We start from the raw sequence: 16,234 nt of genomic DNA on the forward strand, positions 1-16,234 counted from the left end.
TACAAAAACAAGTGAAATTGTCTTCGTAAAAATGAAGCACCAGAGAAATTTCTGAATACAAAAATCAAGTGAAATTGTGAATTCAGTGTTTCTTCAGTAAATCATAAAATATAGTTGCCTAGCAGGCTCTTTTTTGTAAATACACAAATCTTTTATTTCCAATACAACAAAGAATCACAATAAATGTACACTACACACAATATAATCTAAAAATTTGTAACTGAATCATCTTCAATCCTTGGAAGAAATAATCCTGGTAATTCAGGCGGCTGTACGTCAGATTATGCCTGTACTTTGACATGAGGTGGATGCAATAATTTGCTCTTGTTCGGAAAGATTAACTCGGACCTGCAAATCTGCGTCTTCAAAGAAGTTTTGAAACCTATCTGTGAACTGTTATGTTTGTTGTATCTACTGCACTCTCCTTGAGAGCCCTTAGCCAATGAACTATCAATGCTGCACTTCCTATGTAAGAACGCAGTGCCAGCATCCAACTTCAGGTATCTTTTCCCTGGCTCTGGGAAGATTCCACCTGACCCCACAGCGTCTCTGCATAGATCTTCTCCTCTTCTTTCTCCTCAGGAGAACAATCAGATAGCTCAACCACAAGCTCATCATCTTCATCCGCTATATCCTCGTCAGTCTCTTCCGACAAGTCAATGCTCTGCGGAATACAAGCTTCGATCATGGCTTCTCGCATAGCCAGCGGCGTCGCAGGCCTATCGCTGTGCGTGTACCGTGGTGCAGGGGTGACAAATGGAAGAGATATGCCATCGATCCGATGCACCCTTCCATTGCCCTTCTTTGACACACCTGGCGGCGGAGCAATGAGGATGATGCCCAGCTCATAGTTGCAAATGTGCAGCCTTGGCCCAGAAGGAGCTGCCCTGGTGGCATCAGTAACATTTGCTTTGGATGGAGGGCGCAATGGTTGTCCCCAGGCAGCTGGGCTGAAATTGTGAGACCCACAGTAAGTCCAGCCAAATGAATGACCACCTTTCCGAGACCGAAATCGCCTCTGAACAACCTGGTATAGGGAGTATGTTGTCAATATTGTTGCTCGGGTTCATTAGTTATTAGCAAAATCGATGGGCGGAGTGACAATTAAAGTTAGCATCAATTTCTGATAAGCTGTCTGTAACATGTTGAGGGTGAAAGAATTGTCGTCATCAATGTAAATTTCTTGCCACTGTTATCCTTTGAATCAGTTTGCTTTAGAATATTTTTCCTTGAATCATCATCCTAATATAGATGTTTCCTAAGATGTATATATATGCTATCCTCACATCAGTATGTTGACTAAAGGCAACGAATATTTACTCCTATGATATTCCAAGGAAAAGAGCATACCTTAACATGCATAGGATGCCCTATTCTATCATGTGGATGTGGGACTGCATCATGAAGTATGCCCGTAGATCTTAATCTTTCCCACGTTTTCTGTCAGAATGGAGTATATGAGATGGGTAAAAGTAAAATTATAGTAATAACCACGCCTTCTTTGTTAAACAACAAAACTAAAAAGTTAAGGAAGGAAAATGATGATTGGAAAAAAATTATTCCCACTACAATGCATCTGCCATGCAAGGAACATCTCTAAACCATCGCTATCCTTTTTTTTTTTTGAACTGGGATCGCTATCCTTATTCACTTGCTTCTCTAACTAGAGAGATGTGCCCTGCCTATTTCATTGTGCATAACTTCACAATTCATTGAACTAATATCTCAGATTAATATGCAACTTTATCCTGAAGAAAGTTGCCTACAAACTGTACAAGGATTTCAAATGTAATGTGAAATGTGTCATGAACTCTCTTACTGGTAAAGTATGAACATAATTAAAATTCTGAAAAGAGTCTACCTCACGCAGAGAAAGCAAAAATCTGGACAACTGAATTCCACAAGCAGCGCTTTTCACCCTCTCGATTGTCGGAAATAATAGACTGATTGATGGTTTCTTTAGCTCATGCTTTGCCGTCCAGCAACCCCACTAGGAAGATCAAGGGACATTAGAAATGATTTATGCCATGAAGAATGAGTAAGAAATCCAATTTTACTAATATAGTGCAAGGTTCAAGACGCATTTCAATATATACCTCTGGATCCGATTCTTCAGAGTCAAAATCATGATTGGCTCGTTTACCAGTTGCTGAAGCAAAGTGTGCAATGAACTGCGAATTAATAGAGGTCCCAATGGATGAAGCACCTACAATATAATTAATAATTACATGTGTTTAGTAAGAGACCCAGATTAAGATGATTGATTTCCAATACAAAGAATTGATGGCATTACTTACTGTACATAAAATCAGTCTCCAGTGTTTCAGGCCACTTGAAGCGTGATAACACCTGTCTCAGATCAATGTACATCACAGTTTAAGACAAATTGGCGAAGATAACAAAATATAACAGGTGGTAACATTTACTTTACGCAATCACTAAGCAACTCAGGAAATTTTAAACCAAACGTTGTCGAATACACGAGGCAAGTGTAAAACCCTATTTAGCTCAGATGAATTTGTCGGTCCATGTCTTTTAAGAAATAAGACATATTACATTGAATGTGCGCAAAGAGCGCGATGGAAGAAAAAGGCACTGGAAATGGAAAACTGTTGTATCTGGCCTACACTGTATGTAATTATCACAGGACTTTTAGGGAGTAATTTATCATATACTGAGTGAGCCAGATACAAACGGTAATTCAAGTTATGCCTATGATAATTGAAAGCGGCAACTATCACAAGTAATATGAATTCAAGACTGGGATACTGTTCCACATAAATGGTGTCAATAAAAATAATAAGAACTATTCCGATCACCGACTAGTGCTATGGAGCTACGAATTTCAAGTATATCAGAATAAGCGTACCACTAATTCAACAAATGGTATGGTAGTAATTTCTATTACGGAGTACAAAACTTTTGTTTGATTCAGTACCTCTTCTAACCGCCAAAGTCCAAGGCTCTTTTTCAAGGATGCTACTAGTGAGCACAATGAAGGAAGATGCTCATCCCGGATCAGCGCTGACATCCGAGAAAACTCTGGACCCTGCATTTCATAGACAGAGTTTAAGATCAGCATGAGTTTCTGAAAGTACTGCAAAGATATGAGAAGGCATCTAAGACCTTCCTGCCATACCTTTGATACATACAGAAGCAGCTGCACCTTTGTGTTAGTTACTCCAAACGCAGCTTCCAGGGCTTCTCTGGGGTAGATAAATCCAGAAAATTCGAAGAAACCCATGTCACTTAGGGGAGATACCCATTTTGCGACCTCTCTAGGTAAGAAACCAAGATGGACTGAATCTGCTTCAGGGCATTGGACATGGTTATTGATTACAATAAAGAAGAAGCAAATATATCTTTTACGGGAAAGAAGCAAGATATCTTGTTCTGCACATGAAACATGATATACAAAGCACATCAGGATGAGTACACAGGCTGAGATTTGCATACCTTCCTCAGAAAATTTATCCAGATCAGCAACAAGAACGCTCACAGCATTAGCATCGGCTGGTATATTTGTATTCCTTTTCAATATCACTTCTGCAGTTCCGTGCATGTTCTCGTGGCATTTCCCAAGAAATACAGACAGGGATTTCAGTTGTGAGCCAGCATCAGATGGCATGTGAAAGCGATGTGATAAACCAACTACAGATGTTTGGACAGAACCAAGAAACATTTTAAGTGCAGATTTTGTGTGCAAAATCCTATTTTCCTGCACAAATAATAAATAATCAGAGAAAGAGGACATTATAACCCAAAATTATTTGAATGAAGAAACAGAAGCTAGAGCAATGGCTAGTTCTTGGCTTAGTGATAATAAAGTTCATTTAGGACAAGTGTATCTACTTCAGAGAACTTGCTAAGGACTTCAGTAAAGTAAAATATATATCATGTATTGTACCGGTAAAAATTGACTTACTGAGAGGCAATAATTGGACTCCAAATAGCATGGACTTGGCATATACAACCCTGGTACTGAAGCAACAAGGTACCCACCAGCTCCTTCAAAATTATACTTAGCTATCTCATTTATCCAATATGCTTGGGAAGGGACTTCATTGATAAGGGATCCCATGAATGAAACTAACTGAGCAGCAAAGTCGGATTTTGGTTCCTCAACTGCACTAAAAAGAGCTGAATAATCCGAGGATGTCCTACAGGGGAAGTCTTGCCACCACACTGTGTTTGTTATAAGATGCCACTGCACATATATAGTATAGTTTACTCAGTAAGAATATAGCAACACAAATCGCCAACAAATTAACAAGATGCTACTGGGAACAAATGGAAGGATGAAATGATAAGCCATTATAGCATGAGGCATAACACTGACCTGTCTAGGTACTAAGTTAGCAGAAGAAATAATAACACGCATACTGTCTTCTCTCTGTAACACTATGAGCTTTGGATGGTGGCATGCAACTCCTTGTTTCTTTCTATCCTTTCCAAATGCTATTTCTTCCGGGAAACGGGGGTAACTAGAAGGGTAAACACATCAACATCAGTATTCATCCTCCAAGAAAGTTACGCTTAACATGTTTGACTACCATAAAGCTCAGCAGATGCTGCAAAGTTAAGGTGTTGTGCTTGACTTGCCTAAATGATATAGATTAAAACTTGGAAGCACGAGACATTAGATTTAAAAGCATCCCAGGTTACTACTTACACTAATAGTAGATTAGGATAATTTTCAAAAGGGGATGCACTTCTACGTTCACGGCTCGCACTCCAGCATCTATCCTTGTTGTGGCATGCTATTGTTACTGGCAGGAGCTGAGGAATCTTACAGTATTCCAGGAACCTGAGAAGTAAAAAACCATATAATGATTAGCATTTCTATGAAGAATGTGACCGTGTCCCACATCATGACAAGGGGGAAAAAGTAGAGCAGAGAGAGGGCACACCAGGAAATATCAGAGGTGAATGTCGCGATAAATACTCGCAACAAGCTGCCAATAGGATGGAGAAGCTCTGGAAGTGTCACTCCACTATCTTGTTCTCTTCGCATTTCAGGCCTGATGCCGGAGAGGCGGTTCAGGAAGAATGTGCTCCCATCTGAGTAGCGTCCTTCAATATGCTGCTGCTCTACATTGCCATCACTGCATCCTTTGTGCTCCATATTGTCATTGGTGTATGCTGGGCTTCTTTGAGGCAACTCAACAGTATCCTCTTTCTCTGAGACTGTACTTCCTTTCGCAAAATCATTTTGGTGTTCCAATCTGCCCTGGTCAAGATTGGATTCTTCTTGTCCCAAATTCTCTTCAGGGAGAGGGTTAATTGGACTGTCCTGGCACAAGAAACCACCCTCTTCTCTCACTTTCTTCACCCCAGCGTGTGCACAATGCGAACCCCTCAAGAAAGAAACTGGATCCTGGCTCTCGGAAATCGCCCTTAGCCGCTTCCGGAGGGACTCCGCCCTCAGGACGATAACCTCCTCGCAGGACCCCGCTACCTTCTCGCCCCGTTCACAGGAGACGAATTTCTCGGCCACAAATCCGTACCTGACGCCGAGGAGCAGCAGCGAGACCTCGTCGCCCACGGCCAGATCAACCGGGCCGCCGCTGCCGCCGTGGAGGGGCAGCCCGTTGACGCGCAAGGCGCCGGCACTGGAGAAACAGTGGCTGAGGCTGAGGGCGCAGCCAGAGGTGCTGATGAGAAGATCCCGGTGGCGCCGGCGGCGGTAGCGACGCGCAGGGGACGCGAGGAGGCGCAGGCGGTGGCCGCGGCGGCGGGAGAAGGAAAGGGAGTAGAGGCGGTCGGAGCGGAGCAGGAGCAGTGGCGCGGCGGGGCCGAGGATGCGGATGTAGAAGTAGCCCAGGCCGCTGGGAGTAGAGGGGTCGCCGTGGTGGTTCTTGGGCGGCGGCTCCACCGCCATGAGGGGACTGGGAAAGGGGAGAGGAGCCGCCAGGCCAGAGGGGCGGGAAGGCGAGCCGTGTGGATTTATGTTTTATGCCTGTTCCCGCCATTTATTTATTTCACAGGAGTATAAGATTAGCCCTCCAGGCTCCAACAAAAATACGCTGGAGTAGTGTGTGCTCCTTAGTGAAGAAAAGAAAAAGGGACTTAATTGTAATAAAGATTGTGCACTCGTACGTGCATAAGAACTCAAGGAGTTGTGGGCAAGAGTGCCAAGCGACTACTTTGGCTCCTTGCAAAGGAAGGAACTCCTCCTTCCACTGGAAGATTGCCAGGTTCTGAACATTGCCATGAGCCCATGATGAACCAGGCAAAATTCTGCAAAAGCGCCAAGAGCGTGCAGACCATCTTTGGATATTGTCTCAGCCCGTACAGATCCACTGTGAGCGAATAAAAAGTACTGAGCAAGCTAAAACATAATTTTCTGTATAATCAAGCAGCTCTGTGCGTTTGCCACATTACACATGTACATTCTTAGTTCAGACACACATAGAGAGCTAAGAATGATGCTCTGTATTATTGGCTAGCCAAATGAATGTAAGTGCCATGGTGCACTTCTTTTATTTTCCACATTTGGCCAAAAGTTTTGACATTCAGTTAAACTACCACGGGTCCACGGCTGCCCGGGTTGATCTGGAACTCAGGACCTAGGCCGGAGAAGCGCACCAGCACTTCTTCAGCAACCGAGCTACCCGCTTACACATCATTATTCCCACTAGGTTATGCTGCAATAATCTGTGTGATGTATTTCAGTTATCAGGCTTTTAATCTTTGGTTCGTCAGAAATAAGATACGCTGATGTGGCTTATAGCAGGCTACTTGTGCCACACAGCATATCTGTTTCCAGATGCCGCCAGCTTCCACTCCGCTTCGCTTGGGCACCAGGAGCCTTCTCCAATCTTCATGCACAACTTATCATCGATTACGGCAGAGTACAGATTTGAGCTTGCCTCCAAAATTTTAACAGTTGACCGACTGTGTATGTCTTGGCATTTCCTAATCTCCATCTGAGTACAACATAGTCAGAACTTAGAGCAAACTGCGACATGGATAGCTGGATGAGTGTTTTACTACTAAATTGGTACGAGCTGAATACCAGTTTTGCTATTTCGCCATGGAAAGAATCTCCCCAGTCATAAAAGTGATCGTAGAACACGGTGGGGATCCCGGGATGAGTAAGTATATATGCATATCCCTGAAAGACCAATAGTTTGTGCATGTGTTCAGTAAACAGTTAGATCTCCACAAAGAACAGCAGGCTTATTCTAAAGCAAACGATAGAAAAATGTCTGCTGATCAATAATCATTTTTATAATATACCAGCTGCAACATGACCACATCTTGAAACAGACTAACTGTATTTTCCGATCAAGTTGATACAATATTGATGATACTTAAATATTACTAATAAACTAGCAGATAAGAACTTGAAATTCGTAATGTGATGAATAACTTTCTGGAGCACCTGTGGTCATTATTTAATTGACGTCAATGTTTTATAGAATTGTCATTGTCGCAGTGATAAATTTGATTTTGCGGAGCATGCAATTGAATTCTAACGAAACAAGTTGTATGGATATGAAGTAGTACAAACAAATGTAGCAATACAATCCCTCATAGCATACCTCCATCACATGATCAGATGGAAAAGGCCAATGCCCCTGAAATTACAGAACCTTCCAGTTAGCTTTGCTTACTAGCATGTTCACATTCCAAATAAATGTTAACCTGGAAAAGTTAGCCTTGAGTACACAGCGGTAAAAATCATGGAATTGGTAATACCTGGGTTGACCCCGTGTCATGATTTTCAATAAATGTAACTGATCTTGAAGGCCACCAACCCATCACACCAGGCGGCTTTTCTTCAGGGTCACGCAAACGCCACAACTCTCCTTTCACAGCTTCCTGCTCCAGCAACACTAAACTGTTCAACCTAATCATCAACGCTACTTATTTTCTCCTAAAGAAAGATGATCCATTCTAACCTGAAGAATACCCTTTGTGGTGAAATCAAACGCAGCACAAAGTCCTCCAGCGCTATCGATCCAATTGATAATTCTCTGCCTATGTTTATCTGAAAAAATGATGATGGTGCGTTTATATATTTATTATTTGGTTTCATCCATACGGCATATGCATAGAGACAATCTAATGTAGTTACACAACTGCCTTGCATAGTACAGTACATTAAGCACTCCAAAAATAAAAATGGTTCAGAGAGTTAGGCAGAGCAAATGAAGAGGAAACCAGGACAGTGGCTTATAATTCAAATATTAATTGGTTTCAATTGAATGACATCACTGGTTATTGCAGTAATATGCATGGTTGTCAATAAATTAATTGTCCTTAAGAGTACTTTGGCTAGAAACTGCACTATTCTGGCATAGTATTCACTAATCGGGATGGATGCCATTACAAACCTCTTACCCTGATTGTAGCTCAGGCGGTTGTCAGTGGAACTGTATTCACAGCTGTCCCAGTATTCACCCACTGCAAAAAGAGGTTTTGATTCCTCAATGTATTCTTTCACATACTTTGAAGCATAACTGCACTAAACAGAAAACTGTGACAACTCAGTATGATAAAGATGCAAAATAATGGCAACAGTAGCCAATCCCTTACTTTCAAACTATGTTTCTAGCATATTGACTATTTACCCTTTTGTGAAATCGAACCGGAAATCTTGAAACCCAATGGTTTCGCGAAGCCAGATCAGCCATTCAGTAATATCCTTCCTTACAAATTGCTGGGTATGATCTATGTTGGGAATCCCATCAAAGTTATCGCCGGTACTTTTGTTCCCCTGATTAAGAAGTTGCATCAAAGTTGAATAATGCTCGACAATAAACTTATTAATTAAAGATACGGTGATAAGTAAAAGACTAAACAAAATATGAATATCTTGCACAAAACCAAGTCATACTTATCCATCAATTTTTGTCTAATTAGAAGTCCAGCTAATGATTTACCGTGGCTATTGTGTTTGTACAGGGTCTTTCTATTCCTTTGTTTTCTTTTTTTTCTAGTCTTAGTTTGTACAGAGGCCATGTCGTGGCGTTCTTCTTAACACAATGATGTGTAAGGTAGTTTTTGTGTATTCTAGGGGTAGGGCAAGTCAAAATGGTTACCTTCCCGCCAGAACAGGATGTAACAGCATGTTCATCCCACGGTATTGGGATACCATCATAACGATTATACATTCCATTGGATCCTTGAGTAGTCCCAACTCGGTGGTTAATAACTACATCAGCCATAGCCCTTATATTGTGGTCATTCATGTTCTGAATCAAAGAATTCAGCTGCTGGAGAGAACCGTAACAAGAGTCAAGACTGTACAGGTTTTGTGGCAGATAACCTGAGGAAAAACAGATCACCTGTTTTATGCAACTATGCTTTGGATAAGAGAGAGTAATGGTGAACCTAAGACTATCTTACCTTCTTGAGATAATGATTGTGTTGGCGGAGGCAGCCATGCTGCCGTAAACCCAGATTTAGCGATGTCTGCGACTCTGCCATCCAAATTACTCCACCAGTTGTGCTTATGGGATTCCCAGTTAAAAGCCTGACACATAAATGATATCAAGAGATATTGTATTTGTTTGTTAAATGAGTTTTTCTGTGATCACAGAAGGCACTACTTGTCATACGGGGAATAAATGGTAGCTTATCTTGAATTGAATTCTGGTTAATGGACGATGTCAGGCAAAATGCAAATTACAATAATGCACAAATACACATGAGCCACCTTAGAATGACCACATGACCAAGTACTATTGACAATAGCTTCTTTCGTATTTGCACTCTGTACAGGAGGGTGCTAAAAAACTCAAAATGAACAGAAATAGTTTGCTAGATTACCCTGGTACTTCATCGAATATGCAGACCAATATCAATCAGATACTTTCCAATAATTATATTGGTGAGTACGACAATAATTTCTATTTTGTAGCAGAGTGCAGAACATTCTTAATGCCGGTGGTTTGATATATCCTGATATCCACCGATTTGACACATTAATATGCATGAAAGTAAATACCTGTGCTTAGACACATTCTCACCTGGAGTAGGATTTCCCTTCCATTTTTAATGACCCCAACTGTCAAAGAAAATGCAACAAAGCAGCCGCGATCATGTCAGATGCTTGACGAAATAACCAAAACAAGATACTGCAATAAGATGTGGGTTTGCGCTGTCTTCATTACCTTTTGGAGCTGGCTGTTCTTGGACAGCACCATCCGAAACCTGCACAATTTCGTCACATCAGGGGCATCAGAGCAAGCTCAGTCGTCAGACACAAACAAACACAGAACCTCTGCACATTAGCGCTCACTCACCATCTGTCCCATTAAAAATCTCAACGCCGCGTAGAGAGGGAAGGGGCTCTGCAATATCAAAGGACTACCTGTGCTTAGACACAGGTGTGCCAATATCAAAGGACTACCTGTGCTTAGGCAGGTGGTGGATCTACCGTGCGGTTTGGGGGTTTCTATTTAACTGATGAACTGAACAAAAAAATTCCTTCTTGAGAAATAAATTCCTACAAGTGCAAAGGGAACCGCGACGAGAGGGATGGATATCCGACACCTCGCGAGATATGTGGATTGGACTGCTGACGCGGAAATCTGACAACAATCCAAGCGGGTTAGGGGTTCGTCAGCAACGTGAGAAATTGGCTACCGGATATCTTTCGGCGGCGGCCTGGAGGCTAGGTGATGGATCGCCACTCCGCGGATCTTAGGCAGGGCTGGAAAAGACGATCGCGACGGCCGGACGACGTCAGCGAGAGATGTCTTTCGGCGGAGCGGAGGCTTGTTCGGCGGAGGAGTGAGGGCCTGAGAGGAGGAGGAAGAGGACGCAAAGGCGCTTCCCCAGTATTTTTTTTTTTGTTTTTCTTTTGAGATTGGCGCACACATCAACGCACTGTCAGAGACAGAATCTGTTCTCCCTCGTGTGTTTTTTTTAGTAAGAATCTGTTCTTGCCGTGATCAGGTAGGGGTGTGCTTGTTTGTGTAGGGAAATGTCCAAAGCACAAGCATATCATCATAGAATAACTTCCTTGCAGTGTTTTTGGTTTAGTCATTTCGTGATGGATTAGGGTGACTTTTTCATCATAGGGGTGCAGAGATCTGCAATCCCCGGTCGAGAATTCTCGATCCTTTTATATTGTGATTGAGTCGTAAAAAAGAAAAAACACGAGACAGAATAAAAAAATCATAGGTCATGAGGTATGATCTAGAGTTTTTTCTATAGAATTTGCACTACAAGATTCCTATAGGATACAATCCTATAAATAAAATTATTTGTGTAGAAAAAAAATCATAGAATCGAAATCCTACATAATTTCTGTGCAAAACATATGAATCCAAATCCTACACAATTGTTGTACAATTCCTACATAATCTGGTGGCAGGTAGGACATGAGGGCTTGTTTGATTCAAAGGAATACTAGAGGAATTTTGTAGGATTTTATCCTTAGAAATTTTTCTATGTGCACCGTTTGATACGTAGGATTAAATTCTTTATGAATGCATAGGAATTTTCTATATAGGATTGCAATGCACTGTGTTTTGGAGAAAAATTTCATATACCCAAACCTCATGTTACGTACGGTGCTTTTCATTTTTCTGTGAATCAAACGCTGTTTTATAAAAAGTAATGTAGGTTTCAAATCATGTATGATTTAACTGGACTTAACATTCTAATCATGCGGTTTTTCTTATTCTGATGTTCTAAATTTCCTAAGAATCGAACATGCGTGGATTATTTGCCCTAGTAGTTGAGTATCTCTACGGAAACCAAAGCATGATACTTGATCATGTATACACAATACTCTATTTGTCATTTGCGCCCTGCCCCTGATACAACTGATCAAGCTGACTTATTTGCATGTGTCGAAAACTTGAACCAGCACCTTTTCAATACCGATAAGATGACATTGGGGCACCATGTAATCAATCAATCAGTCATTATAACCTATATAAAAGTTGAACCCATGCTGCAATGAGAACGATTTTGGAGCTGTTCCTCTAACGATTTCTCCAATCCTGCTTTGACGCGTCTCCTTTTTTCTCTGTAGATACGGACGGTTTCTGTAGTGCTCTAATTTTTTTTGGCGTCAAAATCGGCAGTCACCGGCTGTTCTACGTCGGTTTTCGATTTTTTCCCGATGTCTTCCGGTTTCTACGGACTTCATTGCCTTCCTGGTTCTCGGTTGTTTCAGTCCAACCGGTAAAAGAGGAGATAGTTAAGCGGTGTCTATCTTCCTCTTTCCACGATGGAATTCTCGCGAACGAATTGGGGCGGTCAAAGCGATGTTCTCTCTCCAGTCCCAACCATATCTCCATCGCCCAATGGATAGCTCCACCGCGTCACCCTCCTGCTGGCCGAGCTCCTCCACCGCCCCTCGGCCCCCGCCCTCCTCCACCTGCCCCATCCTCCTCCACCGCCTCCTCGCCCGACCTCCTCCACTGCCATAGAGGTGGCGCCCAGACCAGCAGCCCATCTCCCTGCTTTTCCGCCGGCCAGAGAGACCGGCAGCCCCACCTACCTTTTTTTCCGCCGGCGGTTACCCTCGGAACTGGAGGACTGGGCGTGGCTTCGACGCTGCCTCCCACGTCTTTGCCGATCTCCTCGGTCACTGGCGGACGCGGCCTGAGCGGGGTATCTCCTGGCATCGTTGGCGCTTCCGTCCTCACCGGCAGTCGAGGCGTGAACCGGGTTTTCCTCGACGTCTTGGCCGTCGCCGTCCTGGATACGCCTCCTCTCCCATCCCTCCGTGCGCAACCAGGCACGACTGACTGCGGGGAACTCCGATCCCGTGCATGTTACTGCAGCACCTCCTACTTTCTCTCTCTCACCAGTTTGATGCGCGCCAACTGTTTGATGGTATGTTTGTGAGGAATTTTTTTGTTGGCTGAATAATGCTCCAATATTCCTTGCAAGATTTAGAGCTGATCTTTGTCCATTCCATGATGCCTGAATTTTGCCTGCTCACTGGCATTCACTCTGCCTCCAAGCTGTCTCTGACGAAACGGTGTTGTTCCCTTGCCATACTGCTGGAGAAGGTTTCAGATTTCCTATTAGTTTCCCGCAAGCTATCATCCTGATTGTTACTTCCAGTCTAAATAGGATCGCTCGCTCATTATCATGCAGGCTGACACTCCTCTTGGGGTAGAATTAAATGGAAAACAGTGGCCCTCCTGGTGGCTTGCCTGCGAGGGGGGGCAACCATAGGATCTTTTCGGCGACTCCAATGCCACGGAGATGTTTTGCATCACCCTGACAGCTATTGCGGCAACCACTAGCGCAGGTACTCGGCGGCTAGGTGATTCATCCCCTTTCAACCTTTCAGATAATGATTGATTGCACCCACCTTTGGTTTTTTCAACTATACTATTGTTCAGTTATTACTTATTAATTAACAGTGCAATTTTGTTCCTGCTACATAATACTTGGAATCATGATTTCTGTCTTTGGCAGATCTCTTTGATGAGAGAAATGAATAGCTGATAAAGCCTACATTGGAGTTTTGTTGTACTGAAATTTGTTCAGTCCATGTGGAATTTTCCCAATGATACAGCCAGGGCAAACACAGAAAGATCCTACTTAAAGCACAAACAGAGGTTGGGAACAAACGTACATGCCACCCGCCATTGCCGCCACTACACTTCTATCGGTTGGTCCGTATACCCACATTTCTATTGGGATCTTAAATTATAGTGTAAGATCTGTATATTTCAAATGAGCCATTTGACTTAAATTATAGTGCTTTTTTCTGTAATTAATGAAAGAAAACCTATTTTGGTTCTCCCAGATTTTTATACATCCCACTTATAAGTGCACAAAAGATTCCAGTATTGTGCATGGGTAGCATAGATAAGCGAATATATAGATGGGGCAACTAAATAGGTGCAACTGTTCTGGACAATACGCATCATCCGCTGTCTCTCTTCATTTCTTCTCTTCTTTTACTTGCCCTCTCTCTCTCTCTCTCTCTCTCTCTCTCTCTCTCTCTCTCTCTCTCTCTCTCTATTTCTTCTCTTTTTTTTACTTTGTGTTTTAGTTTCCGTCTGATTTGTCATAAAGTATTTATAGTCGAATTTATTCAATAACTCTAATCTACTGGAGATGCCAGGTCGTTGATTGAGAGATATCTGCTGGGCTTTGGTGATATCACTATCTTTGATGATTATTTTTCTCTACATTTAGGTGTTGGAGCTCATGTGGTAATACACTAGGGATGACATGGAGGCCAAGGAGATTCGTTTCTCTTTCAGGTATCACTGTGCTCCATTTCGAAAAAAGGTATCATTGTGCTTCTTATTTTCCTTAGTATGTAGCTTCAAAAGGTATTACCTGCTCTTTATTGACTGGTTAATATGAAATGTCTAAATGAATGATGTTTAATTAGTGTCTTGTGTCTAATAGGGCATGTGAGAACAACGTTAGCTGAACAATTTTGTTTTAGTCTAGGAGTTTTCAACATAGAGTCCAGAGCTGTTGTTTTTTAGAGAGAATACAGAGTTGCGTGGTCAAGCTTTCGAATAGTAATTAAGAAATTTCCTTAAGTATTATTTTCTCTGATGTAAAAGATCATTTGGCAGATTTTCCTCCAGCTGCCTAAAAAATAGACTATATTGGTTCAAAGAGTGGTTTTGAAAATTACTTCCTCAAATATTAGAAAACAGATGGGATGGTTTTTTCTTTCCATCGCTTTTTTTTCCAGATTATGGAACATGAAAGAAGGAGATTAATCGATATGCAAGCACCTAGACAAGATGTGCAGAGATGTTACCAATGTCAGCTTCTCTGCGCACCCTGAGCAGCACCAACACGTGGAGTGTGTCTTCAGTGAGTCACCATCCAATCAGAGGCAGCGAACCCTCATCGGTTCAGTACAGATGTTACAAGTGTTTTTGATTTTTACTCTCCTCATGAGTTGTGCGTCATGGAGATTTATAGAGTAGTGGTTAGTGAACCCTACCTGCCTTCTTTGATAATGTGATGTAGGATTTTACATAGAGAGAGGTAAGCACTACTACATATATGTGACAGTTTCATGTCCCTGTCCTGCACTTATAAGGATTTCCGCAATTGTTGATAGCTGCAGCTAAATACCCGTAACCGGAAATTTTAGGAGACCTTTCTTCCGGTGTAGAGAAAAATAGCTGGGTAGTACATTTTAAGTTCCTATAGGTACCAGATTAGAGATTTAAACACTGGAAAGAAACTCTAGATCTTACATGTTGACGAGAATACTTAGGTAGTACATTTTAGGTTCCTACAGCTACCGGATTGGAGAGTTAAACTTAAACCATTGGAAAGAAAATCTAGAACTTACAATTCTTCTGCCGTAGAGGAAAATAGTTAGGCAGTGCATTTTAGGTTCCCCATAACTAATGATTTCTACTTTCTATGCTTTCGTAGAATGGAAATACTTCTCTGGCAGAACAACATAGATGGAGCAATGGATAAAATGTTCTTCTTAACTGAGCCATCTTCCTGGTGCTCCAGAATATATATGTTAAGTTTTTGAAGTCAATGACAGTAGGATGACACATGGTTTCAATACTGAAATAGATAGCTTTTGAGATAAATCCGCCATTTGTTTACACCACGATATGCACCTCTTCTATATGAGAAAATATTACTGAGTGGGTTTATAGTTGTTCTTCCCAAAGTAAGCATGGTTAGCATCTCATGATTGCTTAATTCTCCACTGATTATGTTGATTTGTAATTTATCTTAAAAGGAGATTCTGATTTGTATTGTTGCACTATGTACCTTAGTTTTTGCGTTATCTTTTCACAAGTTCAGTTCAGATGATAATATTGACATATTTTCCTTCATAAATGAGCTTCGCCAAATTCATCCCAGGTTCCCAACAACTTAAATAAGCTGCTCGAAAGCATCCTGACGGATCAACCGAAGAAAGAAGTCACAAATCGCAACAAACTTTATGCGGCTTAATCGGTTATCAGAGAAGTAAATTCTGAAAGGAGAGCGATCAAAGCTGAAAATACCATTAGCAGGTATTATCTATGGTTCCTGGAGTTTTTGTGATACAGTAAAGTGGTCTGATTATTTTAGTAATGGCAATGCTGAGACTGTAGGCTTCCCTGTCGATCATAGGTAGTCTGCACTGTACTCCAACTTTTTTTTGAACTTCTGTATTGGAGTATTTTGTAATGACACACTTTGTTTGTGCAAATGTCGTGCTATAATTATCGTGTGTCTCTCTTATCTAGAAACCTCAACTTTCTCCATGTATGGATTCTTGGTAAGTTAATGAAGTTGTTGCTTGCAAGGCTTA

General features: G+C 41.8%; 2 protein-coding genes and 1 long non-coding RNA gene across 6 annotated transcripts; 1 reads left to right on the plus strand and 2 right to left on the minus strand.

Moving 5' to 3' along the window:
• Positions 1 to 138: 138 nt before the first annotated feature.
• LOC124672638 lies at positions 139 to 5,881 on the minus strand. The gene is made up of 12 exons (XM_047208837.1): positions 4,911 to 5,881; positions 4,673 to 4,807; positions 4,340 to 4,484; positions 3,926 to 4,207; positions 3,457 to 3,718; positions 3,140 to 3,306; positions 2,939 to 3,049; positions 2,298 to 2,349; positions 2,097 to 2,206; positions 1,862 to 1,990; positions 1,351 to 1,440; positions 139 to 1,027 (listed from the first exon to the last, which is right to left on the minus strand). Exons 1-12 carry the CDS (start codon positions 5,879 to 5,881, stop codon positions 497 to 499), a joined length of 2,985 nt encoding a protein of 994 aa, XP_047064793.1. The 3' UTR covers positions 139 to 496.
• A 701-nt stretch (positions 5,882 to 6,582) lies between these two features.
• Positions 6,583 to 10,303, minus strand: LOC124672640 (probable alpha-amylase 2). 2 transcript variants are annotated; one of them, XM_047208839.1, is made up of 12 exons: positions 10,257 to 10,303; positions 10,125 to 10,164; positions 9,981 to 10,018; positions 9,358 to 9,484; positions 9,051 to 9,221; positions 8,580 to 8,725; positions 8,350 to 8,468; positions 7,908 to 7,996; positions 7,705 to 7,827; positions 7,548 to 7,583; positions 7,019 to 7,117; positions 6,583 to 6,929 (listed from the first exon to the last, which is right to left on the minus strand). In XM_047208839.1, the coding sequence occupies exons 2-12, from the start codon at positions 10,155 to 10,157 to the stop codon at positions 6,738 to 6,740; spliced, it is 1,173 nt and encodes a 390-aa protein (XP_047064795.1). In that variant the 5' UTR covers positions 10,158 to 10,164; positions 10,257 to 10,303; the 3' UTR covers positions 6,583 to 6,737. The 2 variants fall into 2 exon arrangements, with proteins under 2 accessions (XP_047064795.1, XP_047064794.1); XM_047208838.1 differs by having other exon boundaries at positions 6,585 to 6,929; positions 9,051 to 9,277; positions 10,257 to 10,302.
• A 2,849-nt stretch (positions 10,304 to 13,152) lies between these two features.
• LOC124676688 lies at positions 13,153 to 16,234 on the plus strand. 3 transcript variants are annotated; one of them, XR_006993753.1, is made up of 3 exons: positions 13,153 to 13,231; positions 13,402 to 13,601; positions 14,131 to 16,234. It is a non-coding gene; the product is annotated as an uncharacterized LOC124676688 (long non-coding RNA). The 3 variants fall into 3 exon arrangements; XR_006993751.1 differs by having other exon boundaries at positions 13,161 to 13,246; XR_006993750.1 differs by having other exon boundaries at positions 13,161 to 13,601.

The sequence above is a fragment of the Lolium rigidum genome, chromosome 7 (genome assembly GCF_022539505.1).
Source record: "Lolium rigidum isolate FL_2022 chromosome 7, APGP_CSIRO_Lrig_0.1, whole genome shotgun sequence".
NCBI lineage: Eukaryota > Viridiplantae > Streptophyta > Magnoliopsida > Poales > Poaceae > Lolium > Lolium rigidum.

What these genes read in the sequence shown, in the direction of transcription:
- LOC124672638 (XM_047208837.1), bottom strand. Translation starts at nt 5,881, where the DNA reads ATGGCGGTGGAGCCGCCGCCCAAGAACCACCACGGCGACCCCTCTACT. An exon ending in GGAGACTGATTTTATGTACA is followed by an intron (nt 2,207 to 2,297) that starts GTAAGTAATGCC and finishes ATTATATTGTAG; the next exon opens with GTGCTTCATCCATTGGGACC. An exon ending in CTGAAGAATCGGATCCAGAG is followed by an intron (nt 1,991 to 2,096) that starts GTATATATTGAA and finishes TGATCTTCCTAG; the next exon opens with TGGGGTTGCTGGACGGCAAA.
- LOC124672640 (XM_047208838.1), bottom strand. An exon ending in CGGTTCGATTTCACAAAAGG is followed by an intron (nt 8,469 to 8,579) that starts GTAAATAGTCAA and finishes TGTTTAGTGCAG; the next exon opens with TTATGCTTCAAAGTATGTGA. An exon ending in CCACAAAGGGTATTCTTCAG is followed by an intron (nt 7,828 to 7,907) that starts GTTAGAATGGAT and finishes TTGCTGGAGCAG; the next exon opens with GAAGCTGTGAAAGGAGAGTT.